The sequence below is a fragment of the Delphinapterus leucas genome, chromosome 1 (genome assembly GCF_059928025.1).
Source record: "Delphinapterus leucas isolate spDelLeu-1000000601 "Yukka" chromosome 1, BTC_Dleu_Yukka2, whole genome shotgun sequence".
NCBI classification, from domain to species: domain Eukaryota; kingdom Metazoa; phylum Chordata; class Mammalia; order Artiodactyla; family Monodontidae; genus Delphinapterus; species Delphinapterus leucas.
In genome coordinates, this window is record NC_143129.1 from 61,794,581 (window position 1) to 61,807,253 (window position 12,673).

At 44.2% G+C, this 12,673-nt stretch overlaps 1 protein-coding gene across 3 annotated transcripts in view; it reads left to right on the forward strand.

The window, feature by feature from the left end:
* The first annotated feature begins 974 nt into the window (after positions 1-974).
* Positions 975-12,673, forward strand: part of SERPINC1 (serpin family C member 1) — a 45,414-nt gene continuing 33,715 nt past the window's right edge. For all 3 annotated transcript variants that reach the window (XM_089910960.1, XM_089910950.1, XM_089910956.1), the window contains exons 1-6: positions 975-2,933; positions 4,990-5,359; positions 5,683-5,898; positions 6,585-6,722; positions 8,443-8,833; positions 9,902-9,966. In XM_089910960.1, the coding sequence (XP_089767086.1) occupies positions 2,893-2,933; positions 4,990-5,359; positions 5,683-5,898; positions 6,585-6,722; positions 8,443-8,833; positions 9,902-9,966 (1,221 nt within the window). In that variant the 5' untranslated portion in view covers positions 975-2,892. The remainder of the gene's footprint in view (positions 2,934-4,989; positions 5,360-5,682; positions 5,899-6,584; positions 6,723-8,442; positions 8,834-9,901; positions 9,967-12,673) is intronic.

The following is a 12,673-nucleotide window of genomic DNA, read 5'->3' on the forward strand; positions in this document are numbered from 1 at the left end:
CTGGCCCGTACTCTTAAAAAATTCCACAGTCATGAAAGACAAAATAGAGCAACTCTTCCAAACTAGAGGAGACCAAAGAGACATGACAATTAAATGCAATGTGACCCTGGACCAGGAAATGGGGGGTGGGGGGGAGTGGACTTTTGGGGGCTATGAAATGTTTCCCAATGTGTGATCCAGGGATCCAAGGAGGTCCACAAAACCTTTCAGTGTATTCATGAAGTCATAACTATTTTATATAAACTATTTAAATAATTAGATGTAATTTAGCAAGACTATAAAGAGATCCTGAGACCAAAAATTTTGAGAACAACGGCTATAAAGAACATTAGTGGGACACTTGGCAAATTTAGAATAAGATTTATGGATTTGAAAATGGTACTATATTACTGTCAATTTCCTATCTTTGATCTTATACTGTGGTCGTATAAGGGAATATCCTGGTTTTTAGGAACCTCAGTCTTCATAAGGGTAAAAAGGCATTATATCTGCAAATTATTCTCAAACAGTACAGAAAAATAATAGGGAGAGGGAGTCAGAGAGAGAAACAGAGGGAGAGGGAGAGAGAAAGAAGAATACCAAAAGCAAAGCAAAAAGCAAATGTGGTAAAATGTTAACAATGTGAGCATTTGGGGAATCTGGGTGAAGAGTATACAAGAATATTTTGTACTATTTTTGCAACTTTTTTATTACTTTAAAATTATTTTAAAATAAAAAGACTTTGTGTCTTAGTCTTGCAAATTAAGAAATTTTTACATTATCACCTCCTGATCTTTCCCTCTCCTGACCCCAGTTCCATGGACACCCACCTGTCTGCCCTTCCCCTTCCCCTATACACACTTTAGTCAGATGGCCAGTAGCATTGATTGGGATGTTTATCTTCATGTCTGGGGTCTGCTGTGAAGCACGGTGCTCCTTGAGGACAAAGTCATCTTTATAACCCCGGGCCCAGCACCAACCATGCCCGGTACGTATTGGCATTTATTAAACATTTGTTAATTAAATGATCATATGACTCAATGAATGGATGAAGAAATTAAACACAACCCCTGATGTATAGTTCTTCACTACCTGGCCAGGTGGTATCTGCACCCTTATCTCTTTTCCCACAGATGTTCACCAGACCCCCTTTACCCCTTGGGCAGGGTCCCCTCACCTGCCTTCCTCCAAGGACCTTCTTTACAAGGCACAAGTCTCACAACTCCTACAAGCTGGAACAATAGGTCTGAACAGCATATTCCCACCTCAGGATCTTTGTATCTCCTGTTTCTTCTGTGTGAAAAGCTCTTCCCAAAGATATTTGACTCCCTCCCTCATTTTACTCTGGTCCCTTAGTGTCAGTTTATTAGGGAGGCCTTTCCCACCTCCTTTCTACAACAGTAGCCTCCTTACCTCCTCCCATCACTTTCTATCCCCTTGCCCTGTTGTATTTTCCTCTGTAACCCTTATTAACACCTGACTGACATGTTATAGATCTATTTTTTATATACTGATTCTTTATGTGATCACTGCATGTCTTCCTGTCTGGAGCTCCCAGCCCCTAGAACAGTGCCTGCTGACTCAGGTAGTGCTCCTGTGTTTGCTGAACACAAGTGGTTGAATAGGAGACTTTCCACTTGTCTTTAATCTGGAGTGACAAGGAGCCTCCAACCATTCTGGGGCTTTTTAGGACAGTTCCTTGTAATTTCATACTGTACACGGGCCCTCGAGATGTCCAGGGTCTAAATCAGTCAAGAACTTAGACGCAGCTTCAGTCTAGGTAGAGATTTCCTGTCTAATGAATAAAGAACTCTTTAGAATGCCTGTGACTGTACCAACTTCAAGAAGTCTTCAGTCACACAGAAGGTGGCATACTTGTATCCTGTGAATACAGTTGCAGCAATCCTTATGATACTGTTTTTGGCTATTTAGGAAGAGGGAAATAAACATAAACCTGCCCTTTATCTCCATTAGTTTGACTCCATTTCCCCAATAACTAAAATAAGTAAAAATAACAATATGAATAAATAAAAATAATTCGTTCTGTTTGCTTCTTAGAAGTATGTCAGTAGTTGCATGTATGTTTTTCACCTGCCCCACCCTGTCTCCTGATCCCCCAAGAGAATTTTTCGAAGTATTTCCCACCCAGCTCATCCACCCTAGAAATGTCCTTGGCAGCACCCTGAGGCCCTTGCTCCTGTGCCCCCTCCCACCACTTCAAGGCTGAATGGGGAATGAGTCCACTGTACACACAGGTGTAACCATTGTGTGTCCTTGACTGGGTCACTGACACATCAGCTCTTAGAGGCCTGAAAGTAGCACCTGTTTCAGAATAGTTCTCTTCTGTCCCCTATGATTAGGTAACATGGGCTCTTTTTCTCTCTCTTTCCCTAAAAACCTGTGAGAAAGAGGATATTGCACTGAGAGGTAGAAGACTACCTCTCATTCTGGACATTCAACTTGGCTAGTTATATACTATTTTATTTATGTAGAAAATAGACTATCTTCTACCTCCTGGTTTAGTTAACCAGGAAAAAAGAAAAAAATCCCTGCAAAGTTCTCATCAGCTAGGTATTTTCTGAGTTTGAATTTGTGAACATGTTCTCCTTTTCCTTTTCTATAAAGATGAAGAAGAAAGTGAGGGAGCATGGGTAGGAAAGGTGGACCTTCTTTCTCTGGACCTGACTGAACTTTAAAACTTCTCTACTAATTAACCAGCACTGGGCTCTACACTTTGCTTAACCCTGGGAGCAGGTCATCAGCCTTTGACCTCATGCCTCCCCTCCTCACCAGCTCCATCCCCCATCCTAGCCTCTGGAACCTCATCCAGATTTAGAGGAAAGAACCAGTTCAGAGGGATTGCCTCAAACCACACTATCTCCACTCGCCCAGACCTGTGGAAGATTAGCAACCATGCTTTCCAATGGGATAGGAACTGTAGCTGCTGGAAAAAGGTAAGAGGGGTGAGCTTTCCCTTTGCATGCCCTCACTGGGTTTTCTGACCTCTGAGGGACTCACCAGGATGACCTCGACACCTTCGAGAAGACCAGGCCCTCTCCCTGGTAGTTTTAATCAGACTTGTTTGGAAGACGTCATTCCAAGTGCCCTCCCTCCCACTCCCTTCTAGGGGTAAGGCCTTACCCTAAGCCACACCTTGGATTCTTAACCCAAGAAACAGGGGATGTCTTCCCTTGTACAGAGATGCTGCATCAGTGTCAGCCCTCACAGCAGTCCAGGAGATGCTCCAAGGGGAATTGCTGGGCCTTCCATACATCTGAAAAGAGGACAAATTTAATCTATGAGGACCTCCTAACTCCCTTTTTGCTCCTCCTTCCACTCAATTCCCCCCTGCCCCACCCCCGTCACATCTCCCATCCCCCCACCCAAGGTCTCAGTGACCTTTGACAAAGGACTGCAGCCCTCAACATCACACACATTCCCTTCTTGATCTGGTTTTTTACAGGAAGCTAGAAGTGAGGCTGTGGCTTGACCACCTTGGTTTTTCTTTGTGCTTAACAGAACTCCTAGGGCCCCCTCAGCCTCCACTTGTATTTCCAAATGTAGCTGAGGGACAAAATGGGAAACAGAGGCAAGCAAGCTGAGGAGAAGAATGGCAAGGTTCTCTCTGCTTCCTCACCCTGCCTTCCATGGCTCCCTCAGTGCCTCTGCTCTCCCATTCTGTGCCTCTGTTCTTAAAAGGACTGCAGGGTTCACTTCAGATCATGCAAGAAGCCAAGTACCCCTCAGCTGCCCCCAGCTTCCAGCCAGCCCCACGCTTGCCCAGCAGACCACTTTGGTGAGTCCTTTCTTCACTGCGTGCATAACCTGCTTTTCTGCTGGGGGAAGATTGAGAAGACTCAGTACCCTCATGCAGACTCCCCTCTCTAGACCTAAGGGCCCCAAGTCAGCCACAGGAAGTTCCTGGCCCCTCATGTCTTATCTACAAAAACATTACAAGAGAGTTTATCTCTTGGTTTACTTAATTGGGTGTCCCAATTCTCCTAATTTGCCAATTTCATGATCTCATTTTTTAAAAAGTGAAATTAGTTTTATTTACTTTAGCGAATACACGTTGGAAGTTACTAAAACTTCTAGGAATCAGAAAATGCTGAGGGCCTGAACTAAGGCAGTGAGAGAACAAGGAAACAGAATGCATAGAATCTAGGGTGTGACTAATGAGAAGGGTAAGAGGGAGAAATCCAGGGTGGCTCTCAGGTAACTGTGGGTCCCATTTGCTGAGTTGAAGGACACAGAAGGAGAAGCGTGTGTGGGTGAGAGTTATGAGTTCAGTTTGTTCGTATTTCACTAAGGAATCTGCAGGACATCCAGGTGGAATTGTCCAGCAAACAACTGGTCTGGAACTCAGTGGAAGGATTAGGCTGGAGCTAGAGACTTCCGGTGTTTTCAGCACATTGATTGTGGCTAAAGTAAATAAAACTAATTTCACTTTTTAAAAAATGAGATCATGAAATTGACAAATTAGGAGAATTCATTTCTTCTTAACCCTCTCATGTTGCTGAAATCCATCTGCTGAATCAATCAAAATCCTCCCGATCCTTTAACATCCAGGTTAAAAATCCATCTGTTTCTGAGCCCTTCCCTAATCAGCTTCTGTTAATGTCTCCTCCAACTGACCTAAGTTTTCATTGGGCACTAAAGTTCTCTGCCATTTTTCTTATGTGCATGTCCCATGTCACCAATTGGAAACTTTGCATTCTTTATATCTTCCAGCATGAGGCCTTGGGCACACAATACTTCTAATAACCTCAGTTGCTTCAATAGTTGATTCTAATTTCAACATGACTATGGCCAGGCAAGTGAAACTATCCACTTGTAAGGAGTCCAGGACTGGACTTGTCCCGGGCCCTTGTACTTTTCAAAGATTTTGGCCCTCCTCCTGGCCACAGCAGGTGGGATGGTAATCTATGCTTTACTGGGGCAAATCTGTGGTGGGCAGTGGGACAGGTGATTTCTCAGCCTAGCTTAACTCGGCTTTCTGTCCCCCTATAGGAGTGTATGTCTTCTCTCCTTGCTGCTTATTGGCCTCTGGAGCTGCGTGACCTGTCATTGGAGCCCTGGGGAAGACATCTGCACAGCCAAGCCTCGGGACATTCCCATGAATCCCATGTGCATTTACCGTGCCCCAGAGAAGAAAGCAACCGAGGGCGAGGGTTCAGAGCAGAAGATCCCCGGGGCCACCAACCGGCGGGTTTGGGAACTGTCCAAGGCCAATTCCCACTTTGCCGCCACCTTCTATCAGCATCTGGCAGACAACAAGAATGACAAGGACAACATTTTCCTGTCACCCCTGAGCATCTCCACAGCTTTTGCTATGACCAAGCTGGGTGCCTGTGACAACACCCTCAAGCAGCTGATGGAGGTACAACCCAAAGCCCTTCTGCCTAACCTCCTTGCTGGGACACCCAGGAGAACATCTGTGTGTTGGTCTAGAGCCCTTTAGAGACTTTGGGTGGTATCCCAGTCTCTTTGCGTTTCTTTTTCTCTTTCTCCTCCCTACCCTTTATTCTTCTTTTATCCATTTATTCATCTAGAAAGCATGAGCTGAGCATTTATGCTGTGCCAGGCACTGTGTTTGAAGGGACTCACAACTATTGGTCAGGGGCTGAGTGGCACTGTGCTTACCACTCATGTTAGCCAGACTTCTTTACCAGACCCACCGCTATTTTCTTTTGGCTTCTACAGGTTTTTAAGTTTGATACCATCTCTGAGAAGACATCTGATCAGATCCACTTTTTCTTTGCCAAACTGAACTGCCGACTCTATCGAAAAGCCAATAAATCCTCTGAGTTGGTATCAGCCAACCGTCTTTTTGGAGAAAAATCCCTTACCTTCAATGAGACCTACCAGGACATCAGTGAGATGGTATATGGAGCCAAGCTCCAGCCCCTGGACTTCAAGGTGAGTTGCAGATGTCATCCCTGACCTCAGAGTTCTTCTTCTCCACTCAGAAATTAAAGAGATAGAGAAGCAGGATCCAAATTAACACTGCTATGGTAGTTGAAGGCAGGTGGAGGTGTTATAATACTATAAGTCAGAGCCCCTGGGATATGTATTCTTGCTTGAAACCTGAGAAATCAATGTAATCTCTGGATTGTAGAGGCTGCTCTGAAAAAGTTATATAAAAGTCCTGCAACAAAGAAATCTACTTACTTTATTCAATCAGTATTTCTCAAACTTTTTGGACCACATGGGCATCTCTCCTGCCCACCCCCCAACTCCTGTGTCACTCATTAGCTTCCCATAGAACATATCTCATGAATACTTATAAGAGTTCGAATTTCCAGAGTCAGAGAAGATAATATTTTGTTTTCTTTTCTCAGACTATATTTCTCTTCTGTTTCTTTATTTCTTCCTCTTTTTCTTTCCTTTCTTTCTCTTTCTTCTGTTACCATTTATTAACGATATGGAAGATTCACGACACTACACTAGATATGTGAGGTTTCCCCAATCTGGGTTAGAGAGATGGCTTAACCAAATGGTGGGAAAGAGCAGAGGGATGATGGACAAAATAAAGTGCTTCACAGGGAAATGGAGAAGCCAACTGAATAGCACAGTTGCGTAGGTTTGTTTCCTGTTCTCCTCAGGGAAATGCAGAGCAGTCCAGAGTGACCATCAACCAATGGATATCCAATAAGACTGATGGGCGTATCACTGATGTCATTCCCCCAGAAGCCATCAATGAGTTCACTGTCCTGGTGCTGGTCAACACCATTTACTTCAAGGTACTCAAAATGTCCCTGGAGAGGCCTCAGGGATGACTTGTTTTCCCTCCAGCTTACCTTCTTTCATACCATTGGGCATGTGTCAGTAGATCTTTTTGAGAAATGGTACATGCATGGTCTGGGTAAAATACAAATTTGCTGAGTCTAGAGTCATGTCTAGGGCTGTGGCTACTGGCCTGAGGTCCAAAGGGGGCCTGGTAGTGTCTCTGGGCCCAAGGCAAAGTGTGCACACTCCCAGACCCAGCACGCTCAGCAGCAAGGTGTGCGTGGTAATAAATTCTCATATATATGTGACGATTTCTCCTGTCCCTCATTAACTCCATTTTGAAATCTGGAACAAAATGACAGAGTCTATAGACAATCCTCAGTGATGAGATTTTCTCCATCATCTAGAGCAGCTTCTGCAGTGACTCAAAATTCCTCTTGCCTGAAGCTTCTGAACCTCCTGATGCCAGACTAACCTCAAACTTAGCAGAAGCCTTGTTACATGATCATGCAGACGGCTTTGTCTTTCTCAGAGAGTCAAGAGTTCTAAAGACTGTTCCAACTTTATTACATTTAGGAAGGATGAGGGAGAAGGTCCTGGGAATAAACAGACCATTGATACTCAGGAGGGCCTCCAGCTTAACGCAGGTTGAATTGTGCCCTTCCCAGGTCATGCTCCAGATACACTCTTCTCCCCGACTGGGCCCAGGGGGTTAGCCAGTCACTGCTGTTGGCAATTACTCTGTTGCTTAGGGGGTCCCTCACCCTAAGAATGGAGTAGGTTGCATTTCTACAATGTGTACTGCCCTTTACAATTTATGGAACACTTTGCCTTTTATTAGTCCTCCTGACCTTCGTAACATCACAAATGTGAACTTGGGCTGCTCAGACAGATTACTTAATTTAAATTCTGACTCTTCCATTTCTGACTGCAAACTTGAGTAAGTTACTTGAGACTCTTCTATGCCCCAACTTCTGCATCTATAAAATGGTAATAATGATACATCTACCTTACACGGTTACTGAAGGGATTAAGTTAATGCACATAAAATGCTTGGAGCAGTGCCTGGCACACAGCAAGCATCCTACAAATATTAGTGATAACCAGCTCCTAATCTTACAGATGAAGAGCCACCACTCAAAGAGTTAAATGACTTGTCCCAAAATCAAAGAGCCAGAAGATGACAGGGAATGATAATTACAACTCAGAAATGTCAAAGGAGTGTCTTGTATCCCCTCCTTCTTTGAACAGAAAGTTGGCCAGGCCTCACTCTCTGCCCAGCAGGACTCCCAGATGACCCCCTGGGGTTATTACCTCTGTCTGGCTTTATTCATCAGGAACAGAGCCCAGCATTTTGGAGGATGTCCTTTGAGAAAGAGGCTGGTGGGAGGCAGAAAGCAAAAGGCAATTAGATTTAAACTCCAGAAGAGACTTGCAAAGAGGCCAGTAGGTTGTTCTTGTTTTTATTTTTCTTGTTATAAAAGCATATAGTCACTGCTGAAAATCTAGGAAATACAGAAAAGTTCACAGAAAAAAAACGACTCATGATTCTATCACTCTGACACAGTCAGTGTTAAGACGTTTGCATGCATATCCCTCTAGCCTTTGTTCTTAACAATTACACTTACATATTAATGTAATAAAATATTGTGACTACTTCCCATGTCAATATTCTCCTACGGATGTTTTTGGTCTTCTTGCTTTGTGATTCTCCCACCTGGCGTCTTCTTCCAGGGCCTGTGGAAGTCAAAGTTCAGCCCTGAGAACACAAGGAAGGAACTTTTCTACAAGGCCGATGGGGAGTCGTGTTCGGTATTCATGATGTACCAGGAAGGCAAGTTCCGCTATCGGCGCGTGGCAGAGGGCACCCAGGTGCTTGAGTTGCCCTTCAAGGGTGATGACATCACCATGGTGCTCATCCTGCCCAAGCTTGAGAAGAGCCTGACCAAGGTGGAACAGGAACTCACCCCAGAGGTGCTGCAGGAGTGGCTAGATGAGCTGGCAGAGACACTGCTGGTGGTCCACATGCCCCGCTTCCGCATCGAGGACAGCTTCAGCGTGAAAGAGCGGCTGCAAGACATGGGCCTTGAGGACCTCTTCAGCCCTGAGAAGTCCAAGCTCCCAGGTGAGTGCAGGAAGGACTTTCCTCCTCTCTCTGTCCCCAAAGAAGTCTGACCAAAGGTGGAAGAGATGGGGAAAGAGTAGAAAAGGGCGAATCAGGACACCTGGATTCTAATCCCAGTTCTACTGCTAACTCAGGGAAATCCCTTCCCTCTCAAGGTGTCAGTTTTCTCTTCTGTAAAATGGGACGTTGGCTCTTGGATCTCCACAGGCCCATATGGCACTGGAACCTTTTGAGTCTGTAACTGATAGAAGAGACCAGGTAGAAAAGAACTTGAAAAGCATCAGAAAATTCAGAGCAAGGAGACAGATATGATTAAGAGCCAGGGACATCCGGGTCCCACAAAATAGGCATAGCTGACATGTAATAGCCCTTCTTCACCTGATATTCCAAAGGGCTCATGTGAATTCTAAGGTCACATGGACAGATACAGTCACCCCCTTCCCAGTTTTGATACTTTGATAACGGTGTTAAGTTGGTTTGGTTCTTCCAACCCACCATCCTTTAAAAAATATGCATTAAAATCTCTCTTTTTTTTTTTTTTTGGCCGCACTATGTGTCTTGTGGGACCTTAGTTCCCGACCAGGGATTGAACCCTTGGCAGTGAGAGCACGGAGTCCTAACCACTGGACTGCCAGGGAATTCCCTAAAATATCTCTTTTTTAAAAAGGAGTTTACAACGTTAGTTAATTGGATTTACCTTTAATGGTCTGTCTTTAAACTAAGTCTGAAAACCACTCCCAAAGTGTTGCCACACTGGAAGGGAAGACATTCCTACCAGATGGAGTGAGTTTTTCTTTAAGAACAGAGTCCTCACCCCCCCACCCCAACCCCCCCCCATGAGCTGAAGCAGGAGATTAAATTCACGGGAGCCAGGCTGAATAAACCCAAAGTACTTTATTATTTTTAACATGTATTTATTTTTCAGGGTATCATTAAGTGAGGGTCCAGGATTTCTTTCTATTTTTCAAAAAAGCCCCAAAGGACATCTTAATTTAAACTGAATTCCTTTCTGTGGGTTGAAGCCAACCTTCTCCCATTTCACAGTGCTTTCTCTGGTCTTCCTTCTAGGTATTGTTGCAGAAGGCCCGAGGGACCTCTATGTCTCAGATGCATTCCACAAGGCATTTCTTGAGGTGAGTACACCTCTCTTCGCTCTCTATTCTTCTGCTGCTTTTTTTATTCAATACATCAATATCTCATGTGATTAGTAACTTTGGAGTTGTTCCTCCACTGGCTCTTACAGTGTAGACAGCAGATGTGTGAACACTAGGAGACAGCTGTGGAAAAAGGCATGATTGCAGTGTCCCTCAAACCCCAAATCTGTAGTGCCCTCCTCCACGAGGACTGCTACAATATAGCCCTGACTTGAAGCCCTCATGGTCTAATTGTTCCACCCTCCATCCTCTACCTCTCCTGGGAACATAGACATTAAGGGGAAGGTGACACAGGAAAAGCAGCCAGCAAAGGCATTCAGAGGAGGAGAACCAGGAGAGGATGAGCTAATGGAAACCCAGGAAGGAGTGTTAAGACAATGGAAAGCACTTAGTAAGAAGATTTTTTGAAAAGTGACCGAGGTGACTTTTCCCTGAGGAATTTGGACAGAGCAGTAGGGGCACATGCCTAGTTGTAATGGCTGAAGAGCAAATGGAAAGTAAGGAAGGGGAGCTGGTGAGTGTAGATTGTGTCCTAGAGTGTGTTCCAGAAAACCAGAGCTCTAGACTATACTGCAGGTAACAGAAAGTTAGATGGTCAAATAAATGTACATCCTCTTCTTGGGAAATTAACAAGAATTAATGCACATTGGAGTGCCAACGTCTGAGCAGTTCCATAGTGAAGAAAATGGTTCAGTATCGCTTCACCTAGTGTTGCCCCAACTAAGATGCCCATGGAAACCTTTACTAGAGTAAGAGTTGTATAAAGCCTTTAGAACTTCTGGTTCTCAAACACTGAGCTATATAGATCAATGGCATTAGCTTTCTGGGGAGCTTGACTCAGGACGGGGTCTGAGAATCTGTATATTTACAAAGTTCCTCAAGGAATTTTGATGCACAACCAGGTTTGGGAACCATTTATACAGATTATTCTTTGGGAGAACCAGGCTATGAGGGAAATGTGATGGGGCAATGTTAGAGAAGGTCACAGGATTGAGGAAATTGCAAAGAAAGAAGATTGTGGTCAGAGAGGAAGGTTTCAGGGCATCGTGCTAGTAAATATAGTTGCAGAGTCCAAGCTCAGTGGGAAATATGTAGTTAGGAGGAAAGTGGAGGGATCAAGGGGCAGGAGGAGGTCAGAGTAATTGTAATGGGAATGAGGAAGTGTGATAGCTTAAAAATACCGAAGGTTATATAGTCTGAGAGAAGGATAATGTAATTATAATCTCAAAAGTCCAGATGTTCTGAGAGATGGCAAGTTCAAGGTGTAGCCATGGACTGGTTTCCTTAAGAGAAGGTAATGCTCATTGGGTTTGATGAGATGAAAGACGTGGGAGGTTAGAGTATTGAATGGGTCTCCTACCACGATATTTTAATTGTCTAGGTCACATGATATCAGGAGTTAGGATAGACAGAAAGGCTATGGGCTAGGCAACAAAATCCTCAATGTGGGAATATAATCCATAGGACAATAGATGTTAGTGACCTGTAGGACAACAGCAAGAGTAGAGGGATATATCTTAAAGATACTGAGGTCAGAACAGGGGATTTTACATGAGTACTGGATTCATGGTTTTGGAAGTAAAAACAACACCGATACCATATGGATTATGGAAGAAAGAGCACTTAGAAAGGCTGCAAGGGAAGATGAGTCCTCAGGGTTTTAACTATGATTGAGAATCTTCTTCCAAGGACCCCAAATAGAAGTGGTCAGCTCAGACCTCCTTGAGGGCCTTGAGTAACTATTAAGAAGAAGCAGAAGTTTACATTCATTTTGTCTACTTGAGCCAACTAAACAATGATGCAAGGCTCCTCCATGGCTCTTGGGAACCCAATACACACACCCCAACTGATTGTAGATCTCCTGAGAAGCCATTAAATAAACCAGAATCTGATTCGAATAAAAGGATCCTGGTCTTACAAAAGCTCCAGTCTGCTCATAAATTTAGTACTAGAATGATCATGAAATAGATAGTATGGCCAGAAGGGAGGTGGTAAGGAAGGAAGGAGGGAGGGAGAGAACAGCATCAACCAGCTCCTCAAGACTCAGGAATCTGAAGTGCTTTCATTAGAGGCAGGGACAGAGTTTTAGTGACATTCTGGGTCCCCAAACAAAGTTTTCTAAAGATATCTCCCTCCAGACCTGTGCAGTTCTACTTATCAGCAAGTTCAAATACCATCACTTCAGTCTGTTCCTCCAGGAAGTACTCATCTCATCCAGCCCGAGGACCCTCCTCTCTTCATAGGCCCTAGTTCCTGAGTGGCTGCTTACAGTAGTTGTATCTGGGATCTTGATGCTCCAGGAGTGAAACTATCTCAACTATAGTGCTCTAATCTGGAGTCAAAATGTCTTTTAGTATCTAGTACAATACCATATACAATGGTGCCAGCCAGAAATGTGACAGCCTCGTACACATCCAGATTTCTGGTTTAGAGATGATCTGAATGGACCCTGGCACTTATTATTCAGCACAAGGCTTGGATGAATACAAGTGCTTACATCAATATTCAGTGGATGAAAGAAAGACTAAAAGTAGGGTTCCAGAGGGAACCCAACCCGACCCAAGTGTACTTTCACATGGAAAACAAATGGCATTTTGAGGAATTGCTGTGTCGATGGATGATTCACCTGCCTGTAATGAGCTGCAGAGTAGCTAATGTAGCAGTTTGTTTCCTATTTGACCTGCAG